Raw genomic sequence first — 14,400 nt, forward strand, 5'->3', positions numbered from 1 at the left:
ACAGGAACCTCGTGAAGTTCAGCAAGGGTAAGTGCAAGGCCCAGCAGCTGGGGAGGAACAAACCCAGGCACCAGTGCATGCAAGGGACCATCCAGCAGGAAAGCAGCTTTGAAGGGAAGGACCTCGGGGTTCTGGTAGACATCTAGTTAACCGTGAGCCAGCAGTATACCCTTGCTGCTAAGAAGGCTAATGGTATCCTGGGCTGCATTAGGAGGAGTACCACCAGCAGGTCGTTGGAGGTGATCCTTTCTCTCTACTCAGCCCTGGTGAGGCCACACCTGGAGTGCTGGGTCCAGTTCTGGGCTCCTTAGTACGAGAGATATGGAGCTACAGGAAGGGGTCCCCTGAAGGGCTGCAAAGGTGGTTAAGGGACTTTCCTCCTATGAGGAAAGGCTGAGAGCTAGCACTGTTTAGCCTAGAGAAGAGGAAGGCTTGGGGAAATCTTATCAATGTGTACAAATATCTGAAGGGAGAGTGCAGAGAGTATGGAGCCAGGTTTTTTTGTGGTGCTCGGTGGCAGGACCAGAGGCAAAGGGCACAAAATGAAATGCAGGAGTTTCCCTCTGGATGTCAGGAAACTCTTTTTTCACTGTGAGGGTGACTGATCACTGGCACAGGTTGCTCAGAGATAGTGGAGCCTCCCTCCTTGGAGATATGCAAGAGCCATGTGGACATGGGCCTGGGCAAGCAGCTCTAGGTGACCCTGCTTGAGCAGAGGTGTTGGACCAGATGATCTCCAGAGGTTCTGCAGTCTGTGTTCGAAGTGGACCTGCAGGATTTAGCAGTGGTACTGATGGTACCACACTTACTGTGGGTACCTCATGGTGTGAGATGTCTTCTGTGTTTAAGCTTGGCTGTAGCCTATGAAAAGTTTGAGGGGACAGTGATTGACAGTAAGGTTGGTTCTTTACTGGATTAATTTAATTTCACAATACTGGTTTTACTGTTATAACCTCATTTAACTCATGTTGGAAAGCTTTTGTTCCATCACAGCTGTTATTTTGTAAGAAAATGATTTATTAGAGATTCTTACGATGATTTATTCATCTCAGTACCACTTATGTTCAAAGCAGTGCAGTGGGTGCTTTGAAAAACAGTATGCAGTATCTTCAGAGAAGTAGGTAGGTCTATGTTTTAGTAACTACTAACTCTTGCAAGGCTATTCTGTGTCAGAGGGTAGTAATAACTTTTAAATAGTTTGGTAGGTGGCAATTTTCAGAAGCTCCTTGTGTAAGTGAAAGGGATAATATGCCTGTTCTGGGGGTGAAGAAAACCGCATTTAATTCTCTTAATCTAAGCAATACAAATGACTTTTTTTTCCATTATTTTGTAACTTTAAAAATTTGGTTGTGCAAGAAGCAAACTTGCATGCTTCTGTGAATGGAAGTAAAAATATAAAAGTATTTTTTAGCTGCAAAAGCTGCAGTTAAGTTTCTTGTGACTAACTTTGAGCTGATCCTTATTAGCATGGTCTTCTAGAATATAATACTAAAACTCACACTTAATGTTGCATTTCCTTGCTGAATACACTGAAGAACAGTCTTTTCTTGACATTAATTGACACTTTGGAAGACTGGGAAAGGGGGAGAAAGAGGCAACTAGGGAAGATGTGTATTCTAAATTTTTAACTTAAGGGGAAATAATAAAACAGTGGTTTTATCAAAAGTATATATGAAGTCTACAATTGCTCACGATAGATACGTTAATATTGCTGACAGGAGCATAGACAGATGTCACTTTTCTCAAGTACATGCAATGTTAAAATGTGTAATGTTTAAACTTATTTCTTGGTATGGTTCAACTTTCAACATAATCTTGAATTGGTAGTTGCTTTTCTGCTTTAAAGCTTTAATAACACAAAGTCTACTTTTTTGGTGTTATGTAATGCATAATACAAAGTACAGCACTTGATGTTCACATTTCTTACAAAACAATTTTAAATAAGTGATCCTCAGGGGGCCTCTGCAAATCCATGACCTTGATGATTTATACTGACAGCTTTCCATGTCTATAAGTGTGGAATATAACAAGAAAATGATAAATTACTGCTGCAGTGCTTTGTTTGAAACGGTTTCACAGATGATGTAGCTTGCATCTATTCTTTCATTAATGTGTTTTGCATTGAAATGGTTTTACATTGCCTTAGGTATTAAAACAATAGTTGTTGTCAGCTCCAGATTGCTATTTGAATTCAAGGCAGAATAATGTATTACTCACACAATGATAGGCAGATTAATTTTTGAGTGATCTTGTGCATCTCATTTAGCATGTCCTTGAAGGATGATTATAATTGGCTCTGTAATTTTTCCAAAACACTTAATAAGCATTATCTGATTTCTTACAAAATTGTGAAGTGATCCTTTTTCCTCTATCCTGAAAGAGATGTTACAAAGCTCTGTTTGTCTACTGACAAATTTAATGACCTTTTCACACCTAATTTATGAGTATGATTTACTTTTCTTACAGTCGACTTATTTTTATTAACAGCCAAAAAGCTTAAAACCTTTTATAGTTTGTCTAACATTAAAAGCACTCGTTGCCTACTTAAAAGAAAATCAGTAGTAATCAATTACTGAGAAATCCAGAAGTTAGTAGCATTCATTGTCATTACCACTTCATCACTTCAATGTCAATTCTTAAATATAAAAGAAGAGTAGTTATTTGATTATGTTCACTTCTCCATGAAGCAGTAAATAACTGAAATAGCAAACCAATTTGGGTGTTATTTGTTTTAACAGCCTGATTCCTACTACACTCTTGAAGAACTGTAGATATTAAACTGCTGGATCAATGATAGTTTTGTATTTTTGAGATGTTAGAGTTGCAGCTTGAAAGGAGGTTAATCTTTGGTTGTTAATGCTCTTCTAAGCCTGATGGAGCAATGCAGAAGATGGCAGCTGGGCGAAATAGTTATGTTCAGTCTTATCTGTAAAAAAGTTGACTCTGACTCAGTTGTATGTCCAGCAAGTACAAGTTCACTGTGCGTAGTGGAACAACTGTAGGGTAGGGGCTGTCATACTTGGTTTCTGCTTCTTACAAACCTTGACTGCATTTTTTTTGTCCACTTAAACACTGACAAATAAGTGAGACAATCTTTGTATTTGTATGGTGGAAAGAAAACAATAATATGAAAAAGAAAGGTGAATGCGCAGCAAAATACTGTAGTGATGAATGTTAGAAATGGATAAACAAGTACTCAATGCACTGTTCATCTTGTGTACAACAGATCATGCAAGAAATACCATACTGAACATACCAGTTCAGTTTGGTCAATCTATTCCAAGCTTTAAGACTTTTTTCATAGCAATGTTACACAGAAACTTAGATGCTCTTACAGCAACTGAAGATTGGATACTAAAGCTTTCCATGAAAGAACTGAGGTTTTACTAGTTAACATATTGAATGATTTTCCAAGCTGTATGGCATGAGCTTTTCCAAAAAATAAAAATAAAAAATACACAACTGTTCATGAGATGGTATGCCATCTCCAGGTGCATTTAGGAGGTTTTCTCCTTTACTCTTTACAATTTAGGGAGGATGTGTGAACCACTGTCACTGTTTGCCATGCTTAATGGTGTTCTAGAATAAAATTCTTGAATTCCAAGTTTTATCTTTAGAATGATAATGTGTAGATAGCCAGAGATGGAGACAGATTTCTTTAATGTGAGAAAGTAGCTGACTCTTACTTGTAGAGTCAGATTACTTTTCAAGAAAACTGTGCAGTCTAGGTGTGCAGAGAAGAAAGGAACAGTTTCAAGTAAGGTAGAGTCCTAGTTCAAGCGCAGAAGTGTTGCCTGTATTGGTATGACATATGAAAGTGCCCCACACTTGAGACTACTTAACTGGACTAGCTTACCTGCTCCATCGGAAGCAATGCTGACAAGGGTGCACTGTATTCATATGAGACAGTGTTCAGTATAGGCAACTGAGCTGTATCAATTGCTATGAGGGATAAAAGATATAGTGTGACTTCCTTCATGCTTAACATAATTCTATAACAAAATATGCTTGAAATAGAGGGGGGTTTGTGGGATATCCGCACTGAAACAAACTAACTTGTACTTGACTTGTATTTCTTTAAAGCACTGCATATCCTGAACCAGAGTTTAGCTGTTTTACTTGAATAGATGCATTTTTGATCACAGTGTAGTTGGTAGAATTGAACACTTTGTCTTCCATGGTCACACTTTCAGGTGAAGCCTTGAAACAAGCTGTTGTAACAAAATAGGAATTTGAATATTTGTATATTTAAAGTTGTGAGCATTTCTTCTTATGCCTCTTATACGTTGATATAATAGAGTTCTTTTTTTATTTGGCTGTTTCATGTGACTTCGCTAGAGGGCAGTGCTATGCAAGAAATGTTTGTCAGTATTAATTTCTATACTTTTTGTGCAAGATTATATATATACCTTTTAAAGCACCTCAGTGATAGCACTTAAAAGCCACATCTGCTTGATATATGAACCTCTAAAAATAAATAGAATGGGGAGTCTGTCTGCTGTGCTACACAAGTAGTTTCTGATAATTCCTTGAAATCACATGTTTAATTCTTAAATATCTTGAACTGAAAAAGTTGCTGAACTACCTTCAACTACAGTGCTGGTTGTGTACCAAACTGATCAGAAACAACTTACCTGTTCTGTTTGATCTCTAAAAAGGAGAGATTATGCTGTTTGGGCCACAAGTTAATCATTAGACCATATCTTAGCTGAACATAGCAGATGTAGAGAGTGGAACATAATCAACTTCTAGTTAAACTATGATACTTGATGTCTTCAGGCTTTTTGCACTAGGTGTTCAAAGTTAGCTTTAACTCATTTAACTCTTTTTCTAAAAGCATTTGCTATATTAATTTCAATGTGTTTTTTCTGTGCTCCTTATGGCTGATCTGGCTGATTATTATGTGTTCCCACCTTAATACACCCTTTTCAGTACAACTCTTTTGTATCTTGTGCAATTTAAAAATGTTAAACTAGCAGTTATGGTTCCCAGTGGAAAAACTTTCTGAATTTTTTTAGTATTCAAGGGTTTATCCTTGACATAGTTGCTTGCTGCAACTTCTGTAAAACATGATTTTACAGCTTGTCTCAACTTCACTTGTTTTCTATCTTCTGCTTATGAGTGACTATTAACATACCTGGTAACTAATAAGAAAGGAGGCTATTCCCATATCTAGCTATGGGCTATGTGAGTTCAGCAAGTCTAAAGTGTTTTAAGATGCTGAGTCTGCAAGACACCAAAGGATAAAAACAGCAACTCTTCTTTCTAAATCTTAACTGTGGAATGACAGAATAGCTAGGTCTGCTGCAGACAGAATGGGAAAGAAAGGGACACAGGAGAAGTGAAGATTAAGCAAATGGGAAGGAATGCTCATGTAATCTCTATTGAGGTATTTTAGTGCTCTGTCTGGAGCACAGAGTATATTTGGGTTCAATGGCATGCTGAGAGAATATCTAGAGTGTGCTTCTTGCTGTTCTTCAATGCCTACTGATACTGCATAAACAGTATTGAATTGTTGCTTTCATGTGAGTTACAGGCTCTTGCTTTGCTGATGACAGGTTTCTTTGCAAATTCCTGTCTCAGGCCTAGCTACTGCTTCTGTGAATAACAAATAAGGAAGAAGTCTGAAGAGCTTTATTTAGACTGTTCTTTTCATAGGATAGGTAAGCTGTTTTTTCTGTTGCTTTAAGTTGTTTTGGTTTTTAGTTTTCTCTTTAGAGTAGAAGGCCACCTACTTGAAGAAATCTAGGAAGTATAAATATGAACTTCATCCATCCAGAGATATTATCTCTATTGCCTGTGGGCAGATGCTCAAATCAGAATGAGATAGTTGCTCATAGATGATGACCTTAACTGGTACTTCCTAGGTAGTGAGCTCTTAAGTTTGGCTTTCCAGCCCTTAAGCTAACTGATAGGGGGTGATCTATATGGATCACTTGTGGGGATTCAAGAGAGGGGAACCTTCTCCAAAATAAATTGTTTTAACTATAAATTTAGAATTTTTTTTTCATACTGTAAAATGGGGTTTCAATGAAGCTGATCAGGCATTCAGTAACAGCAGAGAAAGCAGCCTGAGGCTTTAAAGACCTAACCTTGCAGCTTGTATTGTCAGATACCAGCCTGAACAGTTAGTGTTTAGTACTAGATTCAGTTCATTTTGAAGAACCTATGTGGAAAAAACAACCGTGTATGCTGTAATTGCCTGTTACGTTTGGATGACTGTTTTTATTTTTCAGTGCAGTGTATCTTATCTGACTTAACGCTTCTAGCCAAAGGTTGTCTAAAAATAAGTCCTAGAAACTATTGTTTCAGTGGTGTAAATATGTCAAGACTTAATTACTTGTTTTACCAAATTCATGTGTATAAATTAACTTGTCCTAACTACTTTAAAGGCTCTTCTGATCTGTTTCTATGCATATTCTAATATTTGAACCTACAATGTGTCTCAGGACCAAGCCCCTCTCTTGGCTTTAGTGTTCAGCTTTGGTTTTCCTGTGCTATCTCCAATACATTGTTTGCTTGCTGAGTTGCAGATGCCCAAAATAATAGCCCTTGAATAACTTAACACTTGCACTAGCCCAGGGGATTAAAACTTTGTTCAGGGCAGCCTTGAAGTTCTACATTAGCCTGAAGGGAGATGCAGCCCTGAAACTGAGCTAATACAGCTTCTGTTCAGACCTGTGACACATCACATGAGATGACTCATCTTTCTGTCCTTCATTCTATATCTTGTTGTCTTGAAGGACCAAAGTGGCTTTTCCCCCACTGATGATGGGAGGCTTACTTGCATAATCATCTCACAATTGGCATCTTTTGTATTCAAGGAAGGAACTTAGATTGCCTTTATCAGTAGAGCAAGCTTGACATTCAAGTATATAATTCAACTCTGCAAAACCAGTAAAACAGTGTATCACTTTAAGGGTTGCAGTTTGCTTTGTAGAAACTTAGATTTAGAACTCTAAATTTTATTCCTTAGCTATTTCTGTTGAGTAAATATTTGATATCTGTTAGTTCATGATAGCTGTTTGAAGAATAGGTGGAAGCCTCTGCTTAATGGTGAAATCTAATTGCTTCTAAACTTAGGTTTATAAAATTATGTAGGTCTACTGTCATAGCAATCTCTCTATTATATTTGGTTCTACATACTGAATGTCTTTGGCTGTGGCTGGAAATGTTTTGGGTTCCACAGAGGGACCTTGGTTAGATTGCAGGTTGCATTCTAGTTACAAAATTGGGTGGCGTTTATACTTTCACCTAAATTCTGGAGTTACGCTACTAGCAGCCAGACCTGAGTGAACTCTTCGGTGTTAATATGGGCCCAATACTATTCAGTCTTCATAAATGATCTGGATGGTGGGGTTAAGTATGTAGTTATATAGTTGGAGAACGATATCAAACTGGGAGAAGTAGATACAATAGAATGAAGAGCCATCATAGAGACATTGACAGGTAGGAAGATTGTGCCAACAAGAATGGCATCAGGTTTAGCAGATGTTAGGGTCTTCTCTTAGAATGGATTAATTCCAGCCAACAGTTCATGCTGGGGTCTGACTGCCTGGGGGATGGCTCTGCTGAAAAGGATCTGGAAGTCTTAGTGAACAGCAAGCTGAGCATGAGCCAGCAGCGTGCCCTGCAGCAGGAAGGCAAACAGTGTCCTGGGTTTGCATCAGCAAGAACATAGCCAGTAGGTCAAGGGACATGATTATTCCACTATACTTGGCACTTCCAAAGCCACATCTGGGAATACAGTGTCTGGTTTTGGTCCCCCAGCTTAAGAAACTGCAAAACTAGAGGCTCCAGTGGAGGCTTGTGAAAGTGATTAGGGAGTTGGAGAATGCAACCCATAAAGAAAGGTTGAAGAAATTCTATCTTCGGCACAGAGAAGAGGAGGATTGGGGGAGAGTGCTTTTTAGCTCCTGTAGATAGCGAAGCAGCTTAATGCTCTCAAAGGAGATTCTCTAAAGGGAGAACTGAGCCGTATTTATGGACAGAGTTGTAAAGTGCAGCCTAAGTTAAATTCTTTTCCTTACCTGAAGTAGTTAATCTTCTAGGTAGGCCTTTCTCTGGTTGTATAGCTGTGTTCAAACCAGAACTTCTGGAATGTCTTGGAAAGCATGAAATTTCATTGCCATCACTAGCCTGTGATAAGAGATGTCTTTCCCTTGTATAGCTTTTACAGCAAAAAGCTCTAAGGCAGGGAGTGAAATTACCAGTTACCTTTTGTAGCTAAAAAAAAAAAAAGAGTTTAACTTTATTTGGAACAGTCTGTAAATAGTGCTGCCAGTACTCTTTTTTTTTTTTTTGGCTGTATATTTGGGTGACATATGAGGCTGTCAGCTATGAAGTCCTGAAATGCTGAGCAGATATCTAATAGCCTACCTTATTCTCTAGGAGTCTATGGTAAAACCAGTTCTAATACTTTAGCTACACAAAGAAAGTCATGTAGTACAGGTTGTCAAAGATCTAGCTGAATGTGTTCTTTGCTAATACATACTTCAAGAAATATTTGAAGGAAAATACTTTTCTCCTACCCTTACTTAAATGCTTCTAAGTGATTTAACAGGTACTACTGTTTCCTTGGGACTGAAGCCTGTTGAGAGACATACATGCTGTCTGCTTGCTGAACTTAACTGACACTGTTCCAAGAATTTACTGGTAATTGTCACTCTGAATATAAGAAACCTAATTCCACAGTAAGTGAACAAGGCTGTCAGACTGCTAAACTTCTGTTTCGTGCTTTTGTAGCCTAATACTTGGAGGAATGTGTCTTGAAATCATGGAGTATTGTCAATTGCGGAGTGAAACTGAAGTCTGTGGGCTCAGTGTCAGCTATTTATATTGAAATTGCTATTAATTTAAATAGTTAATGTGGTTTTGAGCTACAATAGTAGTAAAGAAGACCCCTTTGTTACAGGGGCTTAGAAATGGGTGTTGGTGGCAGGGTATATGGCATGTTGAAAAATACACCAAAAAAAAATGGACAGTGGCTTGCTTTGAGTATAATGTATGAGACATTAGTATGTCTAAGTAGGTTCTTAAGCAGGTCAAATCAAGTCTTCTGTACAGAAAGCTCATGTGATCTGACAGCATGTATGGTGACATTTATTACATACTAGCATTTGTGTTAAATCTATTCTCAGTATTAAATGTAAAGCTGTGCTCGAAGGAGGGAGTGGTGTTCCTGTGAAAATCTAGGAAACTGCTCATTTCTGAAGTTAGCAAATGTACAGATATCAAGCATTCTAGTAAAACTGCATGTGTTAATTGTGATTGAGAAGAGTAATGTTCCTGCTGAGCTCTGCATCGAGAACAACCTATCACCAACAGCCTCCCACCCACAGAAAAACAAAAAAAGCCTATGGCTAATGTCTCTAAACTGCTTGGAGAAACTTCTGACCTTGGCCTAGATCTATAAGACTCATAAGGTAGCAGGGAAGAAATAGTGGCATTTTCTTTTTGTTTACCTCACCTCAAATATCTGTTTCTTGTTATGGTAGTGGAAAGATTACAGACTTAGCATTGGAAAAATCTGGGCATAATGTTGACATAGAACCTGACAAACCCTTCGAATGGCATAGGACTTACAACTAGGAGTAAATGCCAACAATACTTATGAATGTGAATGGCTATCTAAGCAGTCTTGGAATGCAGCTGAGTTTAGGTGCTCACCTAGCTTCTGCTGTGTCTTTTTACTGCAGAATTTTTTTAGTAAATCAAATACTTTTAAAATGAAATTATGTAGAAAGTTGAAGACTACTGGCTACAAAGAAATTGGGTATGCTTTGCATCTAAAACTATTTAAGTTCAATATCTAGAAATTCCTGTATTACACAATGTTTTGATTTTGATCTAAGGTGGGAAAGTTAAGGTTTTCACAAGCTAAATGATTTGACAAAAACCCCAGGGCTAGTTTGATAAATCTTCAGTGGGCTATGCTTATATGAAATCTTAATGCATGCTGTTGTCTCAGTGATTGTGAGATGCTAAGTACCATTGGAACAATGTGGGATGCTGGAATCTGCATAGCATGTTTGTTATGTTTTGCTTCAAAAAGGAAAAGAATTGATTGCCTTGGTACAAGTCTGTAGAAGGAGGGTGGGAAAAAAACCCAGCAGTGATACCTTATAGCTTCAACATACAGCAGCCTTATCAGAACAAAATGTATGGCAGAGAATTTGAGTATGTATGTTTCTTTCTTATTTTAGGCTTACGGTATGTCAGCTTTGCCTCTAAACTTGATAAAAGGAACTACCAGTGCGGCTTATGAACGTTTAGAGAACACTGAAGATATTGAAGAAGTGGAGCAACACTTATTAAGGATTAAATCAAAGGTATGGTCTTCACTGTTCTCACTTTCTTAATGATTTTTTTTTCTTGTTTGCTTACTATTCTTTCTGGAACAAAAACTCTCTACAGCATGACCATAAACTAGTAAGTCAGAAGTGACTAGCTTGCAGTTATTTCAGTTATTTGGAAACAAATGTGGTCACTTCTGTAGTAGCGATTAGGTTTTCTTTCAGTCCTGCAGCAGTAGTTACTTCTGTCTAGCTAATAATGGTGCTGGTGAGCTAAACTCAAACTTCTCCAGTCCTGCTTAGATGTATGGAAGAGATCATTTGTAGAAGGTAAGAATATTAACCTCACTAATAACCTAGTCTGCTACCAGATATGGCATCCAATTTGTTGATACTTACTCAATGTTGTTACCAGCACTGGATACTTGCCACATGGAGCTGTCATGAGTTAGATTCATCAAACTATTAATCATCTTTAAGAATAAATAAGTCCCAGATATTCTTGCTTCCCAGTTAATGTACCTTGCTGTTATAAATCACTTCTTTATGAAAAGCGTACATATGGAACTCTGTTCTGAATCCTAAACACCCCTAGGATGTTAACACCATTTGTAAACCCATGATGGCTTTGCAGCTCACTGAAACACTGTGCCTAATGTAAGCAGGACACCTAAAAACCTAAGAGCGCAAGCTGAAGGAGGATAAGATTTCTCCTTTACATACAAGATGCTAGGGGAAATCTCCCACCCTTTTCCCAACCCGTTGCAGACAATGGTTTGACCAGTGTTTTCACAACCCTGAGTGGGCGGAGGGGGCATTAAAATGCATCACTTCCATCCTGGCAGTCCATCTGGGCTGTCCTGTGCTTTGCGATAGTAGACCTCAGCAGTGTTGAAACAGTTCCAACAGTCTTCTCTTGGTACTTGACTACCTCTACACAGCGTGGGCACCTTCAGTGTTCTAGAAACCTTGTTGCATAATGAAACCTAAGAAGTAGTCTCCCCGGTTTAAATTGTAAAGTTTTGGTTTTCTACAGACTACTACTACAACAAAGGCATCTCTATTACTGAAATCAATATAAGAAAGAATGAGAAACCTCTGAAAAATGGAGTATTACTACAGAAGTCTATGTTGGATTATGAGAGTTTGCAAGCAACTGGACTTGTTGTTCAATCTAGCAAACAAATAGGATCAAAAAGTAGCAAGTCTTTGTTACATCTATATTTTAATGTGACCATTAGTATAGACTAATTTTCCTTGGCATATGGATTATGATGAGGATTCTGCCTCAGTCTGTAATTGAAATCTTCAGTTACATTTGCATGAAGTCATGAAAAAAGTGAGTGTTACTGAGTGTAATGTACAGTGAAAACTAGAAGCATGAAAGTATGGTACTTAATCTAATGAAAAGATTCAGGATGTAGGATGGCCTTCTGCTATTAGTACACCTGGTAGCTTTATTTCATTAGTCTTAAGTAATCAAAGCTTGGACTTGCAACTTGGGAGCTTGGACTGTTTTCAAAAAGTCTTTTCAAGTCAGTGAGGTGCTATACAGGGTATGGAGAATGTGTTCCTGTTAAAAGTACGTTGTGATCTCCAATTTAAGTGTTACATGTGCCTAGAATGTGGTCGTAGTCTTGTAACCTTTGAGAAATATATCTAAAATAGATTCACTTTAACTTCACTGGGTGTGAAGTGTTTCACTATTTACAGGAAGGCTCTTTTAAAATAAGAGGGGAAGGAAACTGAATAGGGAACTTCAAAATTTAAAAATATATAGTAGGACATGTACTAAAACTATAAGAATCTTTTTTTATTTAAGGGTCCGTTTGTTGTACAGTAACATCAATGTTGGAAACAATTTTGGTTCAGCTATCTAATGCCCATTGTGTTGCTTTTGCTTATTAGCGTATAACTGAGACTTAAGGATCTGCTACTCTATTTACAACAGAGTGCAGTGGCGCCTGCTCAGTATTTTGAGGCTCGGAATTAAAGTATGTTCTTAAACATAATCATCAAACAAACAATTATCTGGTACACTCAAGTAATTTTTGGGGTAATGGTGCTTCTTGTTTGGATTTCTATAAGATTAATTTTTGGAACAGCAAGTACAAGAAATGTAGCTGAGTATCTGTAGTGGAATGCTGGAAAGAAGATACAGATGCCAAGCTTCATATATTGGCTTAGTCATGGAACTTGATTGGAAGGGACCTCTGAAAGGCGTCAAGTTCAACCCTCTACACAAAGCAAGGATCCCTCTCAGGTTAGATCAGGCTATTCAGATCCCATCTGGGCATTTTAAGTGTTTCTAGCCATGGAGACTGCCCACCCCGTTAAATTTTTTGAACATTCTCATTGTGAAGAGCATTTTCTACCACCTAATAGGAATTCCTCTTGTTGCAGCTTGTGACTTTTGTACTTCATACTCTTGCTATGCGTAGAAACAGTGTGAATTATTTACTACAAAGTCTTTAGAGTTGTTGTAGCTCATGAAACTAGATGTCAAGTCTATTTTCTTGATTCAGTGTTCCTTGATCTCTTGCACTATTTTTTTGGTAAGCAGTGCAGAGATGGTCGGCCTCTGTCATCAAGGGATAGACGGACTGTACAACAACTGGAAGAGAGACTAAGGACACTTCGAAGAAGAGAGAGGCATCTGGAGTCCATTGAGAAAAGCTGGTGGATGAAGTTCTGTGAAGCTATCCGACCTCTGAAGGTAAAACTTTGTCTCACTTTTTGAGACTTAAATTGGAGTAACTTCCAGCTTTCTTCTTCCCATATAAATAATAGGTCAATTTATCAATTACCATTCTGAATATCAACTGCTTACATTTTTGATCACTATTATACTACAGAATGACAGCCCTACAGCAAGATCTCTTTGAGCTCTTGGAAAACCTTTTACTGTGCTTAAAATATGATTAAGATTGAAAAGGAGCAAGTCCGAGCTGATCTACTAGAGTGCCACTGCCATAGAAAATCTGAGTATCTTGTCTTTTCTCAGGCATGTGAAAATGAGAAGAAGAGAAGGAAGAACTTTATAGCTGTCAGGTAGCTCAGGTTAATCTAAATTACATGTAACCAGCAGAAGTGAGAGATATTTTGAGAATGTATGCATTTGGAACGAGCATCTTGCCAAGTAATTACTTGGTCAGTAGTAAGCTAGCTGTATAGAACTTACATCTTGATACTTAACCAGTGCAAAGGAGACTATTACTCGGGCAGAGCTTTGATCTTGGTCTCTTTTTGATCTTAGGACTTTGATTTTAGAAGATAACTGGTTTTAAAATTCAGTGCTTTTATGGAATAGTATTGCTGTATAAAGTATTTTTTTGCCAACTAGATGTAGGAAGAAATTTTAGTGTTACTTGAAACCGTAGGCTGCACTTCGAAAAGCTGAGGGGGGGAGCTATAAGCAATTTTCTCTAATGTCATTGCTACTGTTAATGCTGAGTACGAATGGAAATGGGCTAAAATTGCAGTTGAACAGAAGCTTTCAGTGCAAAATTCTTCATGGAGTTATCTTTCTCTGGTACATTAGAAATCTAGACCTAGCCCTTTCATTGAAAGGACAAATATCCCTAACTGTTCACTTTAACAGTTTGGACTCTTCCTTTGTTTCAAAATAGCTTGTGTAGTTTCTTTTAACTTTTCACATTAACCTTAAACTTGGGAAATGCACTGGCCATATCTATTGTCTGTAGGGTTTTAACAGTTCATTGTCTTCTCATAGGATAGTGTACAATATCATTAGTTACTTACAGATTATCACTTATGGTCAGCATGGTATTCCAGTGTCTCTTTGTTCTTGTGATTTGAATGCTATTTATTTTCTCAGTAACTGTGACAGTCACTGTGAATTGTGGACTGAAGAATCACAGACTAAAGGGGAGTTGCAGGTGGATAATTTTTCCTGACAGATTTTTCACTTGGAATAGGGTTGTACTATAAAGTGTGTTACTAAATTTGTTTACTTTGACTTTTCCTTGAGCTGTCTTGTGAAAGTAATAATGTTCATCACTTAATAATATCTTAACTCTTGCAGGACTGCTTTACTGTTATTTTAATAACATTTGAATTGTCTTTGCATGTATATAACCTGTCA

The 14,400-nt window shown here is 37.8% G+C and overlaps 1 protein-coding gene across 1 annotated transcript in view; it reads left to right on the forward strand.

Moving 5' to 3' along the window:
- LMBRD1 (LMBR1 domain containing 1) overlaps nucleotides 1-14,400 on the forward strand; it is an 85,020-nt gene that overhangs the window by 36,071 nt on the left and 34,549 nt on the right. Inside the window, exons 8-9 of the mRNA XM_052781802.1 lie at nucleotides 10,206-10,331; nucleotides 12,859-13,011. Coding sequence (XP_052637762.1) covers nucleotides 10,206-10,331; nucleotides 12,859-13,011 — 279 coding nt within the window. The remainder of the gene's footprint in view (nucleotides 1-10,205; nucleotides 10,332-12,858; nucleotides 13,012-14,400) is intronic.

The sequence above is a fragment of the Harpia harpyja genome, chromosome 3, assembly GCF_026419915.1.
Source record: "Harpia harpyja isolate bHarHar1 chromosome 3, bHarHar1 primary haplotype, whole genome shotgun sequence".
Classification (NCBI taxonomy): domain Eukaryota; kingdom Metazoa; phylum Chordata; class Aves; order Accipitriformes; family Accipitridae; genus Harpia; species Harpia harpyja.